Source organism: Podarcis bocagei (assembly GCF_964188305.1).
Source record: "Podarcis bocagei genome assembly, chromosome: 4".
NCBI classification, from domain to species: Eukaryota; Metazoa; Chordata; class Lepidosauria; order Squamata; family Lacertidae; genus Podarcis; species Podarcis bocagei.
Window position 1 is genome coordinate 32460765 of NC_138128.1, and position 22761 is coordinate 32483525.

At 41.2% G+C, this 22761-nt stretch overlaps 1 protein-coding gene across 3 annotated transcripts in view; it reads left to right on the forward strand.

Annotated features, from left to right (window-relative positions):
* Window positions 1-22761, forward strand: part of PAX3 (paired box 3) — a 107593-nt gene that overhangs the window by 75267 nt on the left and 9565 nt on the right. For all 3 annotated transcript variants that reach the window (XM_081192675.1, XM_081192673.1, XM_081192674.1), the window contains 3 exons: window positions 1900-2105; window positions 11056-11221; window positions 12060-12274. In XM_081192675.1, the coding sequence (XP_081048801.1) occupies window positions 1900-2105; window positions 11056-11221; window positions 12060-12274 (587 nt within the window). The remainder of the gene's footprint in view (window positions 1-1899; window positions 2106-11055; window positions 11222-12059; window positions 12275-22761) is intronic.

The window sequence follows — 22761 nt, forward strand, 5'->3', positions numbered from 1 at the left end:
GGCAGCTGGGGCATCTCTGACTCACTGGTTACTAATAAGCCTCCAGAACCTCTTTATTCCTCTATTAGGTAACCCTTAGGCACCAAAGCCCACTTCATTGCCTACAGATCTTCTTGGCAGTTCCATGGCCTTCAGAAACTCAGGTGGCTTTTCTTCTGGGAGAACGCTTTGTCTTCAGCAGCTCCTAAATTGTGGAATTCCCAGTGCATCTGGCACCTTCATTATACAGTTTTCAGTAAATGCTGAAGATGTACTGGGCCCATACCTTGGCTTTTGACACCTGTTGTAGCTGTCATTTGTTGTAAATGGTTTTTAATGCTGTATTGTAAATTGTTGTGTCTTGGGACCTCAAGATGAAGGGTGGGTAATGCATAAAATTATGAAGAATAAGAATATGGATGGTAGAGAAATTCAGCTTGGCTTGCATTATAATGCAAGGCTCCCTAATTCACACTTCCTGAAGTAATCAACAGAACAGAATGCAGCTCGAAACAATCTCTTCTCCGAATTTTGTGATGCAGTTCTCCAACCAAATGATGTCTATATATGTATTTGAGGAAAGTATGCCCCAAAAATGCACATGCCAGTGAAGATAAAATACATTAGGGAAAATGCTAGAAAATGTGTATATTAGGCAAAATTGCATACAAAATGTTCATATTAGGAGAAATGTGCACATTCAACGCTGACAGATTTCCATGAGGACGTTTTCTGTTAATACAAACTGATGTGAAAATGTGATGTATTAGAAAAACAGAAAGAAATTAAAATTGATGAATTTGTCGTCCATCAGTATTTGCTAAGTGTGGTCTCTACCAGTCATGGCAAAACCATAGAAACCCGCCAGCCTTTTACCCATATTTTTCGCTCTATAACACGCACCCGACCATAACACGCACATAGTTTTTAGAGGAGGAAAACAAGAAAAAAAATATTCTAAACGAAACAGTGAATGTATGATTTTTGTGGTTCATGCTGTGGCCACAGACATGTGATCTGACGGTGAGTTTGGGGTAGCCCAATGCAAAAATCCTGAGGATCCATGTGGATCCATGCTTTGTAACCACGTTTTTGCACCACTGCGGCCGCAGGCAACAGTGGGTGCGTGATTTTTTGGGTGCAAGCTGTAGCCATGGACATGCTATGTGATCTGATGGTGAATTTGGGGTGACCCAGTGCAAAAATCCATGTGGATCCGTGCTTTGTAACCAGGCTCTCTGTCCCTCTCTTCTCCTCACTAAGCGGCTCTTCTCCCGCTTTGCTGTTTCAAAGCGAGCAAAGCGAGCCACGGAGGAGGGAAGGAAGGGGAACCATGGATCCTCTGCTCACGACTGCAGCAGATCCCCCCGCCATCCATAGGCATTCGCTCCATAACACGCCCGGCCTTTTCCCCTTACTTTCTAGGAAGAAAAAAGTGAGTGTTATGGAGCAAAAAATACGGTAATTAATTGGATGAGCAGTTTGAACATTTAAATTAATGAACATTGTTCTTTACCTGTTTTGGATCAAGGCCTTGTGATTTTACTTGACCAGTTACAGTAACGTGACACTGCATGGCTTTTGATTTCACATATGGCACGGTCACTGGGAAACCAGTGATGAATATATTTGAAGAAATAACGCAGGCAAGCAAATTGGTATCTGCCTACAGATATTTCAAAAGGTGAAAAGTGACTAGATTAATGGAAGAAATACTGATAATTATTCATTCATTAGAATTAAATATGCTGTAGCAATCTCTCAAAGACTGTTCAGTTCATAGGATGATCCTGGCTTATTCCAAGAAAGTATTTTTATTCAGTGTCCCCTCCGGTTACTTTAATTCTTGATTCTTCCCTCACCCACCTACCCCCATTCTCTAGCCATAGATTAATTGTTCCATTCTTCATTTCTTCCCAGCTTCAGCACCACAGTCCGATGAAGGTTCTGACATAGATTCTGAACCAGATCTGCCATTAAAGAGAAAGCAACGCCGCAGTAGAACAACCTTCACTGCAGAACAATTAGAGGAGCTGGAAAGAGCTTTCGAGAGGACCCACTACCCTGATATATACACCCGAGAGGAACTTGCGCAACGAGCTAAACTCACTGAAGCTCGGGTTCAGGTGAATATCCTTACTGAAAGAGTTTTAAGATTTCCAGCCACCTTGGCGTACAGACAGAAACACTACAGTGGTACCTTGGGTTACATATGCGTCAGGTTACATACGCTTCAGGTTACAGACTCCGCTAACCCAGAAATAGTGCTTCAGGTTAAGAACTTTGCTTCAGGATGAGAACAGAAATTGTGCTCCGGCGGTGCGGCAGCAGCAGGAGGCCCCATTAGCTAAAGTGGTGCTTCAGGTTAAGAACAGTTTCAGGTTAAGAACGGACCTCCGGAATGAATTAAGTACTTAACCTGAGGTACCACTGTATTGCTGCTTTATAATACAAATCAATTTTCTTGCTGAAGAAACTAAGTTTATTGGTTTGTAACTAACAAATATTTCTTGAGCTTCCTTTTCCTTCTCCTTCCTCCCAATTCCATTTCCTTTTGTGTAATGTCTTTTAGACCTGTAGGGTAGGGCAGGGATTATCTTATCACTACAAGCCATCCTGCAAGTCTTTTTTTTTAACTGGATGAAGAACAGGATAAAATATATTTTAAATGAATGAATGAAATATGAATGGTGAATTCTCAGGCTATTTCAAATGTAGTAGTGAAAGTGGCAGGAATTCTGCCACTTTTAATTTGAGGATTTGTTCCACTGGTCACTTATGTCCACCATTAAGCATGCATAATCCTCCTGGAAGCATAATTCTCAGCAGGAGGCTGCCCAGTGGCAGGAAACTACCACTAATGGAAAGGCTAGGTAGGATGTGATGAGTGACTGGCTCAGCCCCTTGGTCTTCAGGTTATTTTGGAAATTGCAGGTCATTTCATGGGGTTCACAACTTGATGTTCAGTTGTTTTCCTTGCCATGATTTCCAGTCACACGGAGATAGTCTGCACCCATACAATTTATATTACAAAGCAACATTGAATGGGAAGAACATGAATAATTCCATCCCCCTTGTGTCCAGGGTCCCAGATATAATGTGAAACAGGCTTAAGAAAAACAAGGTTGTGTGCATTTGGGGGAAAAAACAGATGTGATTTTGAGGGAAAAACTCCAAGAGTGTTGCCCTCCAACTACAGATCATGTAGAATTCATTTGAAAAGGTAGACCTGAAGTTACCCTGCAAAAGTATTGGAAAGAGAAGTTTCTGACCAGTTAACAATCATTGTGCCCATACAGTACAAGTAAAAGAGAAGATTTCATTATTTTGAAATTTGTAAGAGCTGAATGTTCTGTAATAATAATCTTAAAAAATGAAAAAAGAAATCAAAAACATACTCTGTGTATCAAAACTGTGGGGAAGTTGTAAATAATATTTTGAAAAGTCAAACCTAAAGATGGTTGAGATTTTTCAAAGCCTGACTCCCAATTTTCCTCATAGTTTTGCTGCTGAGTACATTTGATAACCTAGAGAAAATATTTAGTTTTGTTCATTTCTCATCTTTTCACAATGCTGCTACTTGAGACTAGGAAAAGGCTGTAGTACTATAATAATGGGTTGTGGAGGATAATCTAAAGTAGGTATGAGCTACTGTTTTTAAATAGATTCCATTATTGAAAAAGAGATTCGTTGAAAAACAAATGATACAAAAATGGGTGATCCCCCCCCAAAGGAATTGAACTGAATATGGGTGCTGAATCACTATTTGAAGATTTTATAAAAACTCAGTTAATCAGAAGTAGACTCTTTAATTCTTTTAGATGCAATTTTGGGACCTGTGAGCTTTAAAGGCAACAATGAATGTTCATATTTTTCTAAAGCAGTGACCCACAGTTACAAGAAAAGCAGAAGTCTCATTAACATAACAGCTGTCTTAATGTGGCTTTAACCCTGTGACTTTTTACATTCCTTATGGCTTCCTTGGGTTCCCTTGAGACACATCTTGTCTCATACTCACTTCTGTGATCTACAGCCCAGCAAATTCCCTACTATGTTGAACATATGGACATTTTGCTTAGAACAACATGGGGGGGGGACCTCAGTCAATCAATGATTAAAATACTGGGGGTGGGAGGGAACCTTCTGGGAATTAAAGATGAACAGGAGTTTAAGTGGCCCAAGTTGTGAATACTTGTTAAAGTTAAGCCATATTTTACATAACTGACACAGAGGGCTCCAGGGAGATTGTTCTGAGTTTTGTCATTCCAGCAATCACTGCTTCTCGACATCTATGGTTAGGCTGAGTGCCACTGTGTATATATTATTATGGGATAAAGTAGAGCTCCACCCTTCATCTCTTCTTAGCAGTTCATTTCAGTTCATGTCCAGTCTTAATCAAGCTGTAAGAAAGAAAGAAAAGGAACTTGATACAAGAAGTTATGCCTTATACAATGGGTTTTTAAGTCCACAAATGATAATAGCAACATGCTGAAAGATTGGGACACTATTCAATGGTAAAAATAAGACAGCAAATCAGGGAAAGCAGATCTTAATATCCACAGATTTAATATTCTGGAATAAGCCCTACTTGGATTCCAGGAACTGAGCCTGGGACCTTAGTCATGCAATTGATGTGCTCTAATGCTGAGAGTTTCAATGAGGATCATGTACCATAAAGGAGACTTAAAGAAAGAATATTCTAGCAAAGAACAAGCCAAAATATTTTAAAGCTAGACCTGTTACATAGGCTGCCATAGAGAAGACTGTGGTGAAATTCGACATTTGGGAAAAGAAAGATAATTGTCTCAGTAGAGTTTTTGGACTGGGCAATATCCATAGTACCAATAGCTACTTCAGATGGGACCATCCACGTTAATGGAATTATGAAGTTGCAATACATCAAGCCTCCAGTTACTACATTCTGTATACAGAGAACCAGTCTGAAGTACTTAGAGGAGGTCACTATGTCATCAAGTAACACGCCTAACAGCAGATGGAACTGGAGGAGGACTGCAAGGAATTTATCAAAAGAAACACCCAAATGGTAATATACCATCATAATAGGTAAAGGTAAAGGGACCCCTGACCATTAGGTCCAGTCGTGACCAACTCTGGGGTTGCGGCGCTCATCTCGCTTTATTGGCCGAGGGAGCCGGTGTACAGCTTCTGGGTATGTGGCCAGCATGACTAAGCCACTTCTGGCGAACCAGAGCAACACACGGAAACACCGTTTACCTTCCCACCGGAGCGGTACCTATTTATCTACTTGCACTTTGATGTGCTTTCGAACTGCTAGGTTGGCAGGGGCAAGGACCGAGCAACGGGAGTTCACCCCGTCGCGGGGTTTCAAACCGCCGACCTTCTGATCGGCAAGTCCTAGGCCACCCACGTCCCCTACCATCATAATAGATGAGCGTATACCAGGGATGGAGGATCTGTGGCCCTCCAGATATTGTTGGACTCCATCTCCCATCAGCCCCATCCAACATGGCCAATTCTCAGGGACAATGGGAGTTGCTGTTCAGGAACATCAGAAGGGTCAGCAGATATTCAGATTGGGCTGTTTTAAGAAGCTCCTCTGGTATCAAGTTTCACTACCACCTCATGTGGAGAAAGATAATGGCAGAATCCCCATCTCTGGAAATAAAGCGACCCACTGTTGCTCAGTCCTGTCTTTATCCTTAATAAAACACATAGTGTCTTGGTACATGGAAAACAGGGATAAAGAGCAACTAGTCAGTCCTTTATATTAACTGAGGTGGAGATAAATTTTATTTTAAGGGCTAAATAGAAGCCAATAGAAGCCATATTGGGTAGTTTCCCCTAACAGTTGAAGGAATGTTACCTCAGAGAATAAATTCCATTTATTTAAGACTTCACTTAAAAAGAGAGAGAGAACAATGAACATCTACCAGGTGTATAGGAGGCAGCCTTTCCATTCTCCTGGGCTTACAGTAAAGCCCAGCCAAGGATGTTATGGGTTCTTTTTTTAAGGAAGTGTAGGCACCTGGGGAGGCTGCAGAATGCAGACCACTAGGGAGATGATTTGTAAAATGAAAGGACAGTCACAAAATCCCTTAATTACATTGAAAGTAAGGCAAGTGCAACAAAAATGCTGCACCCCACCCATGAGAATTTCACCTAAATTTTCTTTTCCCTTTGAGAATTTTTAATGCAATTTCTTTTCTTGGTAATTGCTGCAGAATAGCCAGAGATGGGGTTTTGAAGGACTTTTCAGAACAGCTTAGTTTAGGTGCTAGCCAATGTAGATGCAGTCCAAGCTTCCCCACTGAAAAATAATTTTGGTATTAGAGATCTATGAGCCTTTGTGGGGAAATATTTCTTTGTATCCTAAAGATACATGATAACATGAAGTCTTATTACACAGATATATTTTCTTAACAATTAATCATATCAGGCCGCAGTACAGTCTCTTGTGGGAGAAAGTACAGACTATCACTTGAGGCACTTCAAATTAAATTGGACAAATCAGTCAAGTATGTTCAGCTCTGGCAAGGATTCGACTGGATGACCTTGTAGACCTTTCCCATCTCTGATTCCTAATATTTACGTCTTGCCTTTTTTGTTATCATTTTTCCCTTAAGTAGTTTGTAACTGAACAAGGCAACATCCTATTTCCTTGACGCTGGCTGGGTATCCTTTCAAAGCTGCAGTTCTTCCTCAAGGCTTGCCGTAGTGAAATTGGCCTTGACAGTTCAACTGCCTTATCCTAAACAGAGAGTTTCCAATGTGCTTTTAAGGCAACGAGATCTCTTATTCAAATAGGCAAAATGTTTGAAAAGGGAATTCAGAAAGACAATAGAGGATAGTTTCTTCTAAACAGAGTCTGGGCTTTACAAGGATGAATGCCAAATACGTATCAAATCAAAAGAATGGCACATTGATAAAGACACGTCTAATTTAAGCCAGAGAATGTATTCCCTTTGCTGCACTGCTGTACATCAGAAATATTTATGTGTTTTTTAGTTAGTTTCAGTGGCCATGAAGGAAAGGAAAGGGGGGAAAGCGGGAGAGAGAGGACTGGTATGGGGTGGGGAGTTTGAAGATGGAAGGATATGAATTAAAAGGGAAGTAGAAGCAGAACCTCAGTTAAGGGACAAGAAGACAACCAGGAAGGTCTGCTACTGCAACAACACTGCAAAGGAGATGATGGGAAATACATAGGGCTGTAGTGGTTAGAGTGTTGGACTAAGACCTGGGAGACCAGTGTTCAGATCCCCACCAATCCATGAAGCTCACTGTGTGAACTTGGGCCAGTGGCCGTCTCTCCACTAAATTAACACCACAGGGTTGCTGTGAGGATGACAATGGGAGCAGGGAAGTTGTGGACACTTTCTTTAGCCTGGAGAAAAGGTGGGATATGAATGAAATAAACGATACATTGCGTTGTTCTCTCTGTATGCGTCCATTATGACACAGCTACAGTGACACCCATCTCATTTTGTTCTGCATGATGTGTATATCATTTTTAGATGTGTGTGTGTTGGCAGATATATACATAGCTATTATAGCAATATATTGGCAAAAACTAACATTGCAATCCTATACAAGTCCATTCAGAAATTCCATTGAGTTGAGCGTGGCTTAATTGAGAGCCAGTGTGGTGTAGTGGTTAAGAGTGGTAGTCTCGTAATCTGGGGAACCGGGTTCGCGTCTCCGCTCCTCCAAATGCAGCTGATCTGCTGGGTGACCTTGGGCTAGTCACACTTCTTTAAAGTCTCTCAGCCCCATTCACCTCAAAAAGTGTTTGTTGTGGGGGAGGAAGGGAAAGGAGAATGTTAGCTGCTTTGAGACTCCTTAAAGGGAATGAAAGGCGGGATATCAAATCCAAACTCCTCCTCCTCCTCCTCCTCCTCCTCCTCCTCCTCCTCCTCCTCCTCTTCTTCTTCTTCTTCTTCTTCTTCTTCTTCTTCATCCCAGGTAAACAGGTATAGGGTTGCAGCCTAAAGGGTTGAAATATGTATGCAGACCTAGCCTAGGGATGGCTGAGAGGATAAGGCGGAGATTGTGTCTCTTGGACACCTTTCTGCTGCTGCTTTGTCCTGTAGCCAAAGCCACCCCTTGTAAACCTGACAAACTGGAACGTGTCCAGAGGAGGGCAACCAAAATGGTCAAAGGCCTGGAAACGATGCCTTATGAGGAACGGCTAAGGGAGCTGGGCATGTTTAGCCTGGAGAAGAGGAGGTTAAGGGGTGATATGATAGCCATGTTCAAATATATAAAAGGATGTCACATAGAGGAGGGAGAAAGGTTGTTTTCTGCTGCTCCAGAGAAGCGGACACGGAGCAATGGATCGAAACTACAAGAAAGAAGATTCCACCTAAACATTAGGAAGAACTTCCTCACAGTAAGAGCTGTTCGACAGTGGAATTTGCTGCCAAGGAGTGTGGTGGAGTCTCCTTCTTTGGAGGTCTTTAAGCAGAGGCTTGACAACCATATGTCAGGAGTGCTCTGATGGTGTTTCCTGCTTGGCAGGGGGTTGGACTCGATGGCCCTTGTGGTCTCTTCCAACTCTATGATTCTATGATTCTATGATTCTATGATTCTATAAACCTCTCCATTTCTCTCTCTGCTTGGCTAGCTGATAACATTCATTTAGGAAGATAGCAAGCTGCCTTAGGCTAAGTCAGACCGCTGACCCATCTCTAGCTCAATATGGTCTGACTGTCAGCCGCTCTCCATGATTTCAAGCAGGCATCTCTCCCAGACTTGCCTGGAGAGGCCAGAGATTGAACCTGGGATCTTTAGCATGCAAAGCAGATACTTCGCCACGCCCCCTCTCTGCTTCCTTGCAAGAGGCCTTTAAATTCTCCTGCCTGCTTTTGCGCAAATGAAAAGTGGTATTTTTTTAACAGAAGTTATAAAAAGTTAAAAGTTCATTGCGCATAAAATGTTATGTTTGTGTGCATAGTGTATGAAATTTAGTGGAGGTTTGCATTTGCAGAATATAGCTATAGCAAATGCAAAAAGGTGCTTCTGCAGCTAAAGCTGCAAACAAAAGGGTGGAGTCTTTGATTCAATCTTTATGATAATTGATGACTCTTCCCTGGCAACCTGGGTCTCAGAAGCTACCAGCACACTGAAGAAGCAATTTGCTTATTTGAATCTCTCTCTAGATCTGTACAGTATCTCTCTCTATCTCTTCAGGGACTATATTAACAAGTAAAAGAAAATTGGACGACACTGCTAGCTGTTTAAGAACAATGTGTTTATTTGTATTTACAACTTTTTTGTAACAAGTTTAAAGACAGTTTGCAGTAAAGCTTTGGAGCTCTTTCTTTGTTTGTAGAGCTTATTGATTCACACTCTGTACAATGTCTGGATCATGGAATTCTGCTCCCATAACTAACAAAATGGTAATGGTAGGACTGGAGGTGGTCAGGAGAATCACTGCAGCAAGTCTAGAAGTTCCAACTTTTTTATCCCACCTGCTACCTATCATGAATTTAAGAAGGGTACATGAATGGTCAAATTTGAGAAGGGGACATGAATGGCCTTAAACTAGGGTTGCAATATGTCCAGAATTTCCTGCATATAGCTGAAATACTGCAGTTGGAAGCAGTGTCTGGGTGGAAATTGCAAAAAAAAAAACCCAAAAATGTAGTCCAGGAAAATCTGGACATATGGCAACCCATGTCGGCAGTTTAATTTTCCTTTAAAATAGCTCAACAACTTTAGACAAAACTAAAAATAGTTCAACAATTTTGGCTAAAAGAAAAAAGAACAAAAGGCAACCCTACTTAAACAGAGTCAGGCCCTTGTTCCATCTAGCTCAGTATTGTCTTCCCTGACTCTGCAGGGTTTCAGGCAGAAGTCTTGATGTGGACTACGTGTGAATAGTTTGCTCTCAAGAATTATATTGCTATGAATTCAAGCCCCATGAAAACAAGGTGGGTAGACAGGTAGCTGTTCACTGCAAGCAGCACACCTGGGGCAAATAGCAGCTGGAGGGGGATGATTTCCACGAAGAGATTGATGGAGAAATGCACTGAAAAGTGTGGGTTAAACAAATGATTAACACAAAGACATGTACATGCTCGGCAAGCAAATAAGAATGAATGCTTATTATAACCCTGCAAATGTATCAGAACAAATGGTCAGTAAAGACCAGACATAGTCTTTATACAAGCAAATCAGGATGAATGGCCAATAAACGGGTTATTTAGAGGAGCCCTTAATTAATTATAATATCTGATAGTGAATGTTTCCCTATAAGAGAGCACTCATGGTGACTAATTCCATTCCGAACAATCCAATGAAATAAACACAAGAAAAGAGTCGGAACAATTTCAAATAAGAGAGCTTAGCCACATTTCTGCTTGTGTCATGCCTAGAAGGCATGGATCTGAGTGGTTTTCCCCTTGTCCCACTCCTTTCCAAGGAAAAGCCCACTCTTTAGCGAATGGAAATCTGGGGAAAACTTGAATTGCTGTTTGCTCCAATTGAGCGCTAAAGAGTGGTTTTTCCCAGGGGAAAGCATCAGAACAAGGGGAAGTGGGGATAAGCCCAGAAAAAGAGACAACATGGAAGATAAAGCCACCTATCAGCAAAGAAATGAAGGCTGATGAAAAGGTTGCAGTGGTTGCTAAAAAGGGCTGCTCCCACAGATAAGGCCTTCCAATGCATCCTGGCATGTTAGGTTTGACATTAGCCCACAACAGGATGCAAAGAGGGGCTTCTCCATCTTTGGTTATGGGAGGAAGCTGTCATTTAGACATCCTCAGCTCAAGCCACTGAGGGCTTGGCTATAATAACCAGCACTTTGAATTTTAGCCAGAAATGTTTTGGTAGCCTGTGCAGCTGTTCTAAAATAGATGCAATTTTTGTTGCCATCTACTTTCCCATGAATTGCTGCATTTTGCACCTGTTGGGTGTTTCTCAGGCCCATCCATGGCAGCTCAATGTAGCGACTGTGTATTACAGTAATCCAGTTAAGGAGAGAATGTACCACTGTGCCTAGTTTATTGTGCCAAGTGGTTTGGCGAACGCTGAATGGATGTAAAATTGATTGTAGCACCATCTCAAATGCCTCTTTCCCCTTCCAACCATTTGTAGGTGTGGTTTAGTAATCGTCGAGCTAGATGGAGGAAGCAAGCTGGGGCCAATCAACTGATGGCTTTCAATCACTTGATCCCAGGTGGATTCCCACCTAGTGCCATGCCAACTCTGCCAACGTACCAGCTATCAGAATCTTCCTACCAGCCCACTTCTATTCCACAAGGTACAGTAGGAAACATAACATTCTATTTACTGGTGTTTTCAGTTGTTTTCTATCCCTGGGCAGTATTAAAAATATTAACGCAACTTCTTAAGAGATATTTTCACTATAGAAACCTAGGAAGCCAACTTAAATCAAGTCAGACCAACAGTCCATCTAACTTCTGAAAACCAAGATATAGCTGATTTGAATTGGTCCTCTTAGTTAAAACCTTACTTTTAATTTATAACACAGCATGTGTAAGCCCTAGAATGGTATGAATGGGAAGGAGTTAAATAAAGCAGCCAGATTCTGTTTTATCAGTGCAGTTAGCTTTCAAAAATCTATCACAATGGATTAGTCCACATCAAGGTGTGTGTGCCTGAGCAAAAATATTCATTGAATTTATGAGTGATAACTGCTTCTCAGTTTCTTTCTAGAAGTTAGTGGAACTTTCTGTTGGAACTTTCTGTTGCTGTGTTAGACGAGTTTCTTTTAATGGCTCATTTTAAACATATAAGCCACGATTTTGCCATTGGGACCATGCTTTGAGCTTATGAGCCTTCGCTTTTCCTTGCATTCATTGATTCACTCCATCACTTTCTTGTTTGCTAAACCCATAGTTTACCTGCTTTCAAAATAACATAGAACTGGGGTTTTCCTGAACCAGGCTATGAGGGAGACAGCTGAAGTGTGAGATTGATGAGGGCGAACATTGAAGGCCAAGGCATGGCATATGACCTGAATAGTGTTAAATATTATTATCTGGCCTGGTTTATTGTTTTCTTGAGTAAGTTTCCCGGTGTAGAATTTTGCATGAAAATTTGGACGAATTGCAAAACGTATTGCCTCTTCCTTGCAGCTGTCTCAGACCCAAGCAGTACAGTCCACAGACCTCAACCTCTGCCACCAAGCACTGTGCACCAAAGCAGCCTGCCATCAAACCCAGAAAGCAGCTCCGCCTACTGCCTCCCGAGTACAAGGCATGGCTTTTCCAGCTATACAGACAGCTTTGTGCCTCCGCCCGGGCCTTCAAATCCTATGAACCCTGCCATTGGCAACGGCCTTTCACCCCAGGTCAGTCCTGCTTTTTCAGACACAGGATTTTTTGTATACCCAAACTAAATTGTCTCTTCCCCAAGGCCATAGTACAATGATTTGCCAAATTTAAACCATAAAGTATTCTTTATATAAGCCACATGATTTCAGTTTGCTGGTTTCCTCCCTGCCCCCCCCTTCCTACTGGCTGAATCAAAAGTCATAGCTTATATTTAGTTTTAGGCAATGTTTTTTAATGTAATCATGAAAACTTTCTGCGTGCTGTCAATTGTCAAGCATTTTTTAAAAAAATTTGTCCATTTCTATCTTTAAAAATAATGAAACAAAAACTATCTCCAGAGACAATGATTTGAGTTTTAATTCTTTGTCGACTTAGAGAGAAAATAATGAATAGAAAATCACATGCACAACCTTAAAAGTAGAATACAAGTTACTCCTGGCTCAGCTGATGAGCAATGCAGACCAGGCCGAGCCATAATCGAGTTGTAAATGCATAAATTAAGAGCATTACTGCACCCAGGAAGCCTATAACTACTTGAAGGGCATAATTGTTTTCCTAATTTGCATGAGCTTTCCCTGGATGATCGTGTTAATAAATTGGCTTGATAATTGAGTGTCAAGAAGGTTGGTTAAATTTCCTACTTCTGGCATCTGCCTTGGGGTTGACATTATTAGCAATTGCTAAAATGTTCGGTAGTTTATTTTATTAGCGTGGATTTAGCACAGGTGTTTAGAAGGGAGAGCTGTCCACTGAATCCTGAGCAAATTTCACAAAGGGGGGTGGGATGCAATCTATAATTACAATCAGGGATCTCTTCAGGGCTGAGAGTGAGAGTTTTAACGGCTTTATCTTCTCTCTGCTCTTTCTTTCTCTGTGTGTATGTGTGTGGGGGTTTTTTTTAATAAAAAAAACAAACAGAGGGAAGCTTGGAATGACACAAATGAAAAGTGAAAAGACAATTATACTCAATTACACACTAATCACTGACTATCACCACTGCCTAAGCAGTGAGAGGGCAGTCTAACAGGCAGAAAATGAGATTTTAATAGCACAAAGGGTGGCCAAACTAACGGCTCCTATATCTTTGCCTCCTTCTCTTGCTTCAACTTGTGGTTTCTATCTTGGGAGTACACTTCCTGGTTTCTGCACCACGGTGATAACTCTGTGCAGCTGAAGAGTTCAAAGGCAACCAAGTTGAAAAGAATGAATAGCAAAGGCAATGAAATAAACATTTTTGCCTAAAGGCAAGAGTTCATAAACCCTTTTTTGTAACAGTAAATGTAATTAAGTTTCAGAGATCCCTGTATAGCACATAGTGGGATGCAAAACTTTATGGCTTTAGACCTTAGCAGAAAAAGAAACCAATAGGAAAACAAGTGGATGTAGTTCCAGTAAGACTTTAATTAATATCGGTTTTGAAGAATCTCCATTTTCAAGTGCAGTTCTCAACAAAAGGCTTGACATTTCATTATGCTGTTAGACTCACAGTGTGCAATGTTCTCGTGACTTAAATATAAAACATTTCCGAGGTTCGGAGTTAATCCATCAAAACTAAGCAAATGCCATTGTCAGCAACAGGGAATGTTTTCTTGGATGAAAACAAAATTATTACATTGTGAAAATAAAATTAAGAGCAACGGCAGATATGTCCTGTGACATTTGGATCAAGTAGTTTCTTCGATGGACATAGCTGCTTATGCCACAGTCATCGTCCCGCTATATAAACCAACCTCACTTATTCAGCACTGAGATTATGAAGTTGAGATCCTTGAATTGATAACATTTGTTCAGGTTGTGGCTCATTGCTAAGCAAACTTGGGTTCTTACAAAAGGTATAGAGTCTAAGGATTCATTACTGTGGATCAGGGATGCCATTTCAGATTCCAGTTGTGGAATGGTGTGGAGAAGGAGACAGTGTTCAGGGAACAGAAGGTTCAGAACAAAGTTCAAAGACTGGTGCTTGTAGATACTCAAAAATGCAGTAGTAAAAAAAGGAAAAAGAGGGTGTTCTAAGAGAATTTGTTATGGCTCTCTTCTTGTTTTAGAAAAACAACTAATTAAAAACTAAATCTATGTTTCAAAGCAGAAACAGATTTTGGAACATCAAGATCAGTTAGTCAAAGTTCTTCATTTCAGAACTTCTATAATGCCAAGCAGTTGCTATTTTAGAAATTATAACTTCTCAACATGCTGAAAAAGTAATAATCAAAAGTTTCAATCAAAACTTTCAGTCAAAACTGGAAGTTTTGAATTAAGTATTCACAATGAATTTGAAGACAAGAGATCTGGATTCATTGTGTAACTTGTTTATCTGGAATGTACCCCAATGTACGCTGGTGGCGCTGTGGGTTAAACCACAGAGCCTAAGACTTGCCGATCAGAAGGTCGGCGGTTCGAATCCCCGCGACGGGGTGAGCTCCTGTTGCTCGGTCCCTGCTCCTGCCAACCTAGCAGTTCGAAAGCACGTCAAAGTGCAAGTAGATAAATAGGTACCGCTCCGGCAGGAAGGTAAACGGCGTATCTGTGTGCTGCTCTGGTTCGCCAGAAGCAGCTTAGTCATACTGGCCACATGACCTGGAAGCTGTACGCCGGCTCCTTCGGCCAATAAAGCGAGATGAGTGCCGCAACCCCAGAGTCGGTCACGACTGGATCTAATGGTCAGGGGTCCCTTTACCTTTACTATTAAATTCCACTTGTTTCAGTGACAGATATTGAAGCATGTGCTTATGCCGCCTGTTGAAATCAATGTGACTTAAATCTGTCTTTGGCTGATTCATATCATGATGTATCCGCAGTAGTCTTTTGACCATGTTAAGTCTGAATTGCTATTTGGACTGTTTAGAGTTCAGAGAATTTGCTGGACATATCCAGAATACTGCATTTGGCAGCAGTGTGCAGGCTGGAATCACCCAGGAAAATCCGCTCAGAAACTTTTTTTTTGCAGTTTTCCCAAAAAAGCTGAACAACTTTTTTGTCTGAATTTACACTGTTTGAAATATGGCAACTCTACGTAATCTTCCACTTGTGCAGTTCATGTCTTAAGAATTTAACCAGTCTTACTCCTAGGCAAATGTGCATACGATTGTCACCTAGGATTGGGTAAAGCTTTAAAGAAGGTTGTCTTTCCATGTACTTTGTTTACATTTCAGTTAGATGTAGACCTTTCCAACTCAATAATGCATAACTGTCCTTTGGTGTGTCTGGAGTTCACAACTTCATACCTTCCAGATTTGATTGGTTAATGGAAAAAAAATTGTTTTGGGCCAGGAAATGGAGGAATGGGGAATGAGACTTTTTGAAACCAAGAGGGGTTTAGAATTCATGGTTCACTTCAATGGCACATATTGCCATATGAAAGAATTTTAGAAATTAAATGCGTCTGTCAAACCTAATGTGGATCTGAGCTATGTTTTCCAGACACCAGAATCTCCCAAGCATGTTTTACTCACCTATGACTTTTTAAAAATGCAGAATCCGTATTTTTGTTCCCATCTAATTAGTTCTGCTGAGTGAGCAATCATTATGAGGCTAGATTTTGAAAGGAAAATAAACGTAAATCCATGGGTCTGGCTGTGGTAAAAAATCAGTACCACTTAACAGTTCGGTAAAACAGTGGTTCCTAACTAGCTAAGTACTGTGGACCTGCTGTTTTTTCAACAGCCGTTTGCTATCTCTGTGGCAATTTTTGCTATGTGAATGGTGACATGGATCCTCTGGGTGGGTTACGTGGACCCCCTGGGGTCTGTGGACCACCAGTTGGGAACCATTGCTGTAAAAGAGTGCTTCAATATCATTATAGCTTGAAGGGCACACTTTGCAACTGATTCAGTTACATGGGTTTGTGTATCCATGTCCATTAAAAGGATACTATTGAAGATACCTTTTTAGAAACTTTTGATGTATTGAATTCTCCTGGGAAAAGATCCATTGTATAAAGACTTGAATTGCTACAATATAAATAAACTGAAATAGATACACACATATTTTTGATGGAAAAGATAATTATAAGTGGCTGGCAGTGGCTGTTCAGAGCCTCAGGTGAGAGAATCTTCTATATCATCTGCTACCTATTCTTTTCAACTGGAGATGCTTGGGATAGATGTTAGGAGCTTCTGCATTTAAAGCACGTGTTCTATCAATCAGCTACTGTTCCTCCTCAGTTTTTCCTCTTATTGAACATTTATGTCTGTGTGATCCTTGTCATCAATTACATCCCTTTGGCAAACACCACAGGAGTATGATATACATGACACCAGCTGGATTTATGGCAAATTCTTCAGCATAGTATGCAATAGGAGAGACAATGTCTTGCTTTAAGATTCACGTGAAACCTTCTCAGCTGCTGTAAATCAACTCCCTTCTGATGTTGATTCTCATCATAGGCCCATAATTCCTGTGGCTTTTCTGAGTAGCATTTTTGTTAGGTGCCTCAATTTCATTCTACTCCGGCACTTTTTTGAGAGGACTTCTTAACACGCCTTTCTGCTGATTAAATGGACCATTATAAAATTACACAAAATAGAACTTTTTATATATAAACTTTTTAAATATAAAAAGCATTAGCAAAGACGAGGCTGATATGTATTGTATGTGTAAGGTTTGTGTCTGGATCTTCCAATCCTTTTCTCTCTGTCTCTGAAATACTGTGGATGGCTGTCAATATATTTAGAAAAGCAGTAGTGCAGAGAAACTCTCTTTCTTTCCCCTACACTATTTCTGTTATTTGTCCTTTAAAGAAATATGATTGTAGTAGGAGATACAGGTACCTTCATTTTTCTTGAAAGGTCAAATTACAGTTATGGGGGAGATTGTGATCAGGAATGGTGGGAATGAAGGGTGGGGATATTGTGATCGCTGAGTACTTCTCTGGGTGCTGTGCTAGCATGCTGTCTGTGCTATGTATGACGCCCAGTGTGCATTGCGTTGTATAGTCTACGTATCTTGTTCAAGAAGATCCTTAACATGTGTGTAGTTTTTTGATCCCTGGAGTGGGAAGGAAAGGGGAGACTGAGGGCATTATCAATATAGGCACGAGCGCACCCACCCACCCCACTTTATATGCGAGGCACTGGGAAATAATTAAATAATTCAATTCATACCCAGAAATGGTGGGGAGAGAGCTGGAGAGTCCTTGTGACTTGCAAGGAGACCATCCACGGGGCCTGAAGATCATGTCAGTGAGGGCAGAGGAAGCCCCAAAGAGACTGGAGATGCAGCAGGGCTTGTTTTGGCTGCTCAGCCTCCCCGTCTAACAGCTGACATGCGAGGTAGTGCAGCAGCAGATGTTCCCTCTTTTTCCAGCCTCCTGTCAGCTCCAGAGCTTCAATTCTACTTGTGGATATTTTTGGATATAGTATTTTTCAGTGCTTTTTTTCTGGGGGGACGCAGGGGTACTCATAATACCCCTAAACATTTTGTGAATCTAAGTTTGGTTTCATTGAGGGGCAGTATTTCAATATGAGTAGGAAAATGAGAGTACCCCTAAACATTTTTAAAGAAAAAAAGCACTGGTGTTTTTGGTATAGATTGAACAGACAGCAGCAGAGAGGGTGTTTCGTGGTTGCTCCCATTTTACACGGTCTCACTTATGTGTGCAGGGGCCCAGAATGTAACCCCTGCATGGGGAATTGCCTGTAGCTGCAAAGTGTCAAAACATTACAAAACCTTTTTTAAAAAAAGACAGCACTGAATCTGAAACAGCAGGGGGAAGGTTCATGGGAGAAGAACAGAGCTGGAAAATGAAAATGTAGTGACAGGCCATTGTAGAAAGACTCTAGTAGTGGGTAGGCAGGCAGACATTCCTTCCAAGGCCAGCTGTTCGAAGTTGAGGAGAATGTATTGATGGGAGAAGGATGGCAGAGTGTTTGTGTGGCCTGCTCTGCCCTAAATGGCACATGATTGTGGAATAAGGGCTATAGTGTCTTTATTGAGCGTGTGGGCGGAAAAACTATGGTAAAAGCCCCATAATGGCTAGTAAATTGTGTGTTGGAGAAGCTGCAGTGAGGTGAACATTCTTCCCTCTGTTCTGGGGATCTGAGGTGCCTTTGCCATGAGGGACTTTTGGCAGAGATGCCTACACACCCACACACCCACACCCTCCTTACTTTATTATTGATCAGCTTTGTAATTGACTATAATGCTTGGCCACAGAGAACCATTCAGAGTGCCAAGTGCTCTAATGAGGTGCTCTGCGGTCAGTCTTATGAGAATGACAACCAGAGCACAGCAGCTGCTGGGAGAAGCAGGCAAAGACTAGAGCAACTGGTTAGATCAGTGCTGGCAGGTATCGGCAGCAGACATGGAAGGCAATCTTTAAACACTGGCAGCAACCTTTGGGTTGCAGGGGACATTTTGAGGTGGGGTGGAAGGACTGCATAAAGGACTGACCAGAGCTGCATGTGGCCTATAGGCTGCCTGCATGTAGTGTAGAGGGTGGGGGATTGAATCCATCCTCTAAACACTAAATTGTTCTACAGTAATACCTCCGCGAACGTCTGCCTTGTCTAGCGTCCTTTCCGGCGAACATCCGCGGCAAACCTGGAAGTACCGGAACAGGTTACTTCTGGGTTTGCCGCCCGCTTTGCCCTGTGTCCTTTTCGGCTAGCAACCAGGGCTCCGGAATGGATCCCAGTCAAAAAACAAGGTACCACTGTATGTCAAATTGCATCATGTATGTTTATATTGGTAAATCATAAATGGAATTCAATTAAATTAACAAAACAGGGGCCAGGGATCTCAGACCCAGGGTTCAATGTGGCCCTCCAGTCCTCTCTCTCTGGCCCTTGGAGCTGTCTCCAGGTCATACCCCCTCCTGGCTGCAATGTGTCTTGAACTTTGAGAACACCTGATGTTTGCATGGATGGAGAATAGAGAGCAGGGTCTGAGTGTGTGTAGAAACTAGCCTACTGTCCAAAGGTAAAATTTACACATGTTGCTCCTCCCACTTTTGTTTCTAGTCCTGGCCCACTGGCATATGGCCCCTGCAAGGTTTCTCAGGAGGCAATATGGGCCCTTGGGCTGGAATGGGTTCCACAGATGTGCTCAAAAGAAGTGATCAGTACTCTCCAATTTGATCTCTTCACATCCTTTTCGTGGGCCCTATACAGTTGGTTCCCATCTGTATGCACCAAAATGGAATTTGTACCCCATGATGAAGGCCCAGCAGCTCCTTAATTTTGAGCTGTTCCGAATGAGTCCTAAAAACATCCTTCTCCAGTCTTGGCTTCTCTCACAACTCAGAGAAAGCCTGCATTTCTCATCAGGCTGATTGACTATTTCTTTGCTGTCTGCTTTGCTCATTATTACCAATACTCGGTGGTGCTGAGAGTTCTTCTGTCACAAATGGCCAATCTTTACAGGAACAAGGAAGTGATTAATGGTGTCAAGATCTAATGTCAAGCATTGCCTATGTTTGTATTTTTTTAAAAAAGAAATCCTCCCCATCTCAGCGTGTGAGCCAATGAAACAAAGCTTTTAACTTGTCATGTTGGAATGGCAATTGGTGATGTGCAATGTAGGTAAACAGTATGTTTTGTGATAATGCTGTCTATTCTGACTTCTGCGCACATACTTTGCAGGCTATTTCTGTTTTCCTGCAAATGAGATTGTGATATTTTAGTGCTGTTTCTTTTTGGCAAACACTTGTAAAGCCTGAAATTTGTAGGCAAGAGGTGCTAAGTCTTAATGGCCCTGCAGTCAATGCAATAAGGCTCCTGATTCGGCATGTAAGTATTAGATCAAAAGGTTAAGACTTTACTCTTCCGAAGTCTGAAATAGAATACAGGGCAATTTTTCTGTCCTTGCATCCTACTCCGAGCCATTCCCCTCCCTGCTTTGCTCTGTTGCAGAAGGTCTTGCTTACTTTAAAGATTTAAAATCTAAAATAATCTAGGAAAATCACTCTAGCTACAGCCTGCACTATCATGTCCTGTAAAGAAGTCAATATTCTTCTTTTTAAATGAAGTTTCATGATTTTGGCATTGCCTTGTCATTTTTGACTGTTTGGGATTGTGGTTTTTCTTTCGTATGTGTTGTAAGCTGCTTGGAGATCTTCGGGTAACAAGTCACTAACAAGTCTAAAAAGTAGTAGTAATGATAATAATAATAATTTCTAAAGCTGCCATTTTGAAAAATTCCTTTAAATGAAAGTTCAGGATCTTATTGGAGCAACTGATAGTTTCAGGAGCCACTGAGGTTCTTGGAAAACATTCAGTGATTCTGGAAACACACATAGCCAGATTTGGGAGTATCAAGTACAGACCTACAGACTAAGCTGAAATATGAAATATGTTTTTTTTTAATAAATTTTTTTATTGGTTTTACAACATTTTTTAAACAATACAAACAGACATACAAACATGTATAATTTCATAACCTTTTTTCATGACCCTCATTTCTCGGACTCCCCCATACCTCCCCTTTCTGCATCCCAGTTTCCAAAATTATTTCAGCAGCTTCTAAGTGGTTTTGTCAAATATATGTCCTCTTAACTTTTCCTTCAACTTAATCTTATGTCGCTGTGATTCCCTTTTCTTTCTCAACACCTCGACATTTTAGCATTCCTCAATTTTATAATAGTTTTTAAGATAGATTTTAAATTTCTTCCAATCCTCTTCCGCCGTCTCTTTCCCCTGGTCACGGATTCTGCCGGTCATCTCGGCCAGTGTCATATAGTCCATCACTTTCATCTGCCATTCTTCCAAGGTGGGTATGTCTTGTGTCTTCCAATACTTTGCGATGAGTATTCTTGCTGCTGTCGTAGCATACAGGAAAAAAGTTCTATCTTTCTTTAACACCAATTGGCCGACAATGCCCAAGAGAAAGGCCTCTGGTTTCTTAGGGAAGGTACATTTAAGTACCTTTTTCATTTCATTATATATCATTTCCCAGAAAGCCTTAATCTTTGGGCACGTCCACCAAAGGTGGTAGAAAGTACCTTCAGTTTCTTTGCATTTCCAGCATTTATTATCAGGCAAATGGTAAATCTTTGCTAGCTTGACTGGGGTCGTGTACCACCTATAGATCATTTTCATAATATTTTCCTTTAAGGCATTACATGCCGTAAATTTTATCCCGGTGTTCCACAACCATTCCCAGTCAGCAAACATGATATTATGACCAATGTCCTGTGCCCACTGAAATATGAAATATGTTTGGTAGCATATATGCGGTAGTGCACAATTCCTTCCAGTATTGCCATTCCAAGGAAGCAAGGAATGAAGCTTGTTTTGGATAACACAGACAAAGGAGACCATATATCTGATTTGCAGCATTGTAACAGACCCTGAAGAACCGCAATTGTGGTCTGCTCTCAGACTGGATAGTTTGGTTTGAGAAACAGCATTGCCCACCAGGACAACCCGCAGCCAGTGAAGGTCTTTGGATATAATATGTTAGTTGCTTAATCATCCTAACTCTAAAACCAGTTATACCCCATTGACTTTAGTAGGACTGACAATGCTCCTTCACATTTCTCTATCCCCACATACTCACTTTAGTGAGAGACTTCTCTGTTGCGACAGTTAATCAGTGATATGTATAAAAGAAGTTTCAAACTCTTGCGTATCTTTTGTGACACTTGTGAGAAGCGGAGAAAGAAAGAGAGAGGGAAAGAAAACTGTTGCTGAATTTTAACAGGGGTGATACGTTCACCTATTACTTGCTTTTCATTTATTTATTATTGCATTTATATCCCATCTTTCCAGCTCAAGGTGAGGTAGATGGTCCCTCTGCCTCCATCTTATCCTCACAGCAGCCCTATGATTAGGCTAAGAGACTGTGACTAGCACAAGCTTACCCAGGGAGCTTCAAGGCTAAATGGGGCTTTAAATCCTGGCTTCCCAGATCGTAGTACTGTACAACACTCTAACCACTAGGCTACACTGACTTTTCCTACTATCTTTGCAACAAGAGGCAAATCTCAGCACAGAGCTGGATAAGCAATCTTAATGGATCATGTAGGAAACATTCAGCCTGGTCTTATGTCATTTATGCTAAAGACATTCCCTGTTCCTGAGAGGTGCAGGAATTTCCTGGGCTCCATGTACTCAGCTGAGTTGCCAAAAATGTGAGGGAGTGACTAGGGAGAATAGTCCCTGAGCAAAGGATGGCAGCTGTGGCTTTTAATATTGATGATGGTGAACACTGATAAGTAATTATAAAGTGCCTATCAAGTCATTCACATGCATTATTTCTGCAATCCTTTTCTTCATAATTTTTTATTAGTTTTCAAACAATTGAACAAATCCGATTCAGTTTCAATACAGTATTACTTTAAGAGTTTGACTTCCCATCCTTACTTCATCGATGTTTCTATTCAAATCATTCATTTACCGCCATATATGTAAGGCTGAAGGAGAACTCCTAAGCGAGTTTGTGATTGAGGTGAGATGATCACTTTAAAGGCCGTAGTCCTCAACATGTGTACAAGCCCCGTGAGAATTGAAGAGGTGTGCTGCAGAATGTGATCTTTTTTTTTTGAGGGGCGTAATTTTTTTGAGGGTCG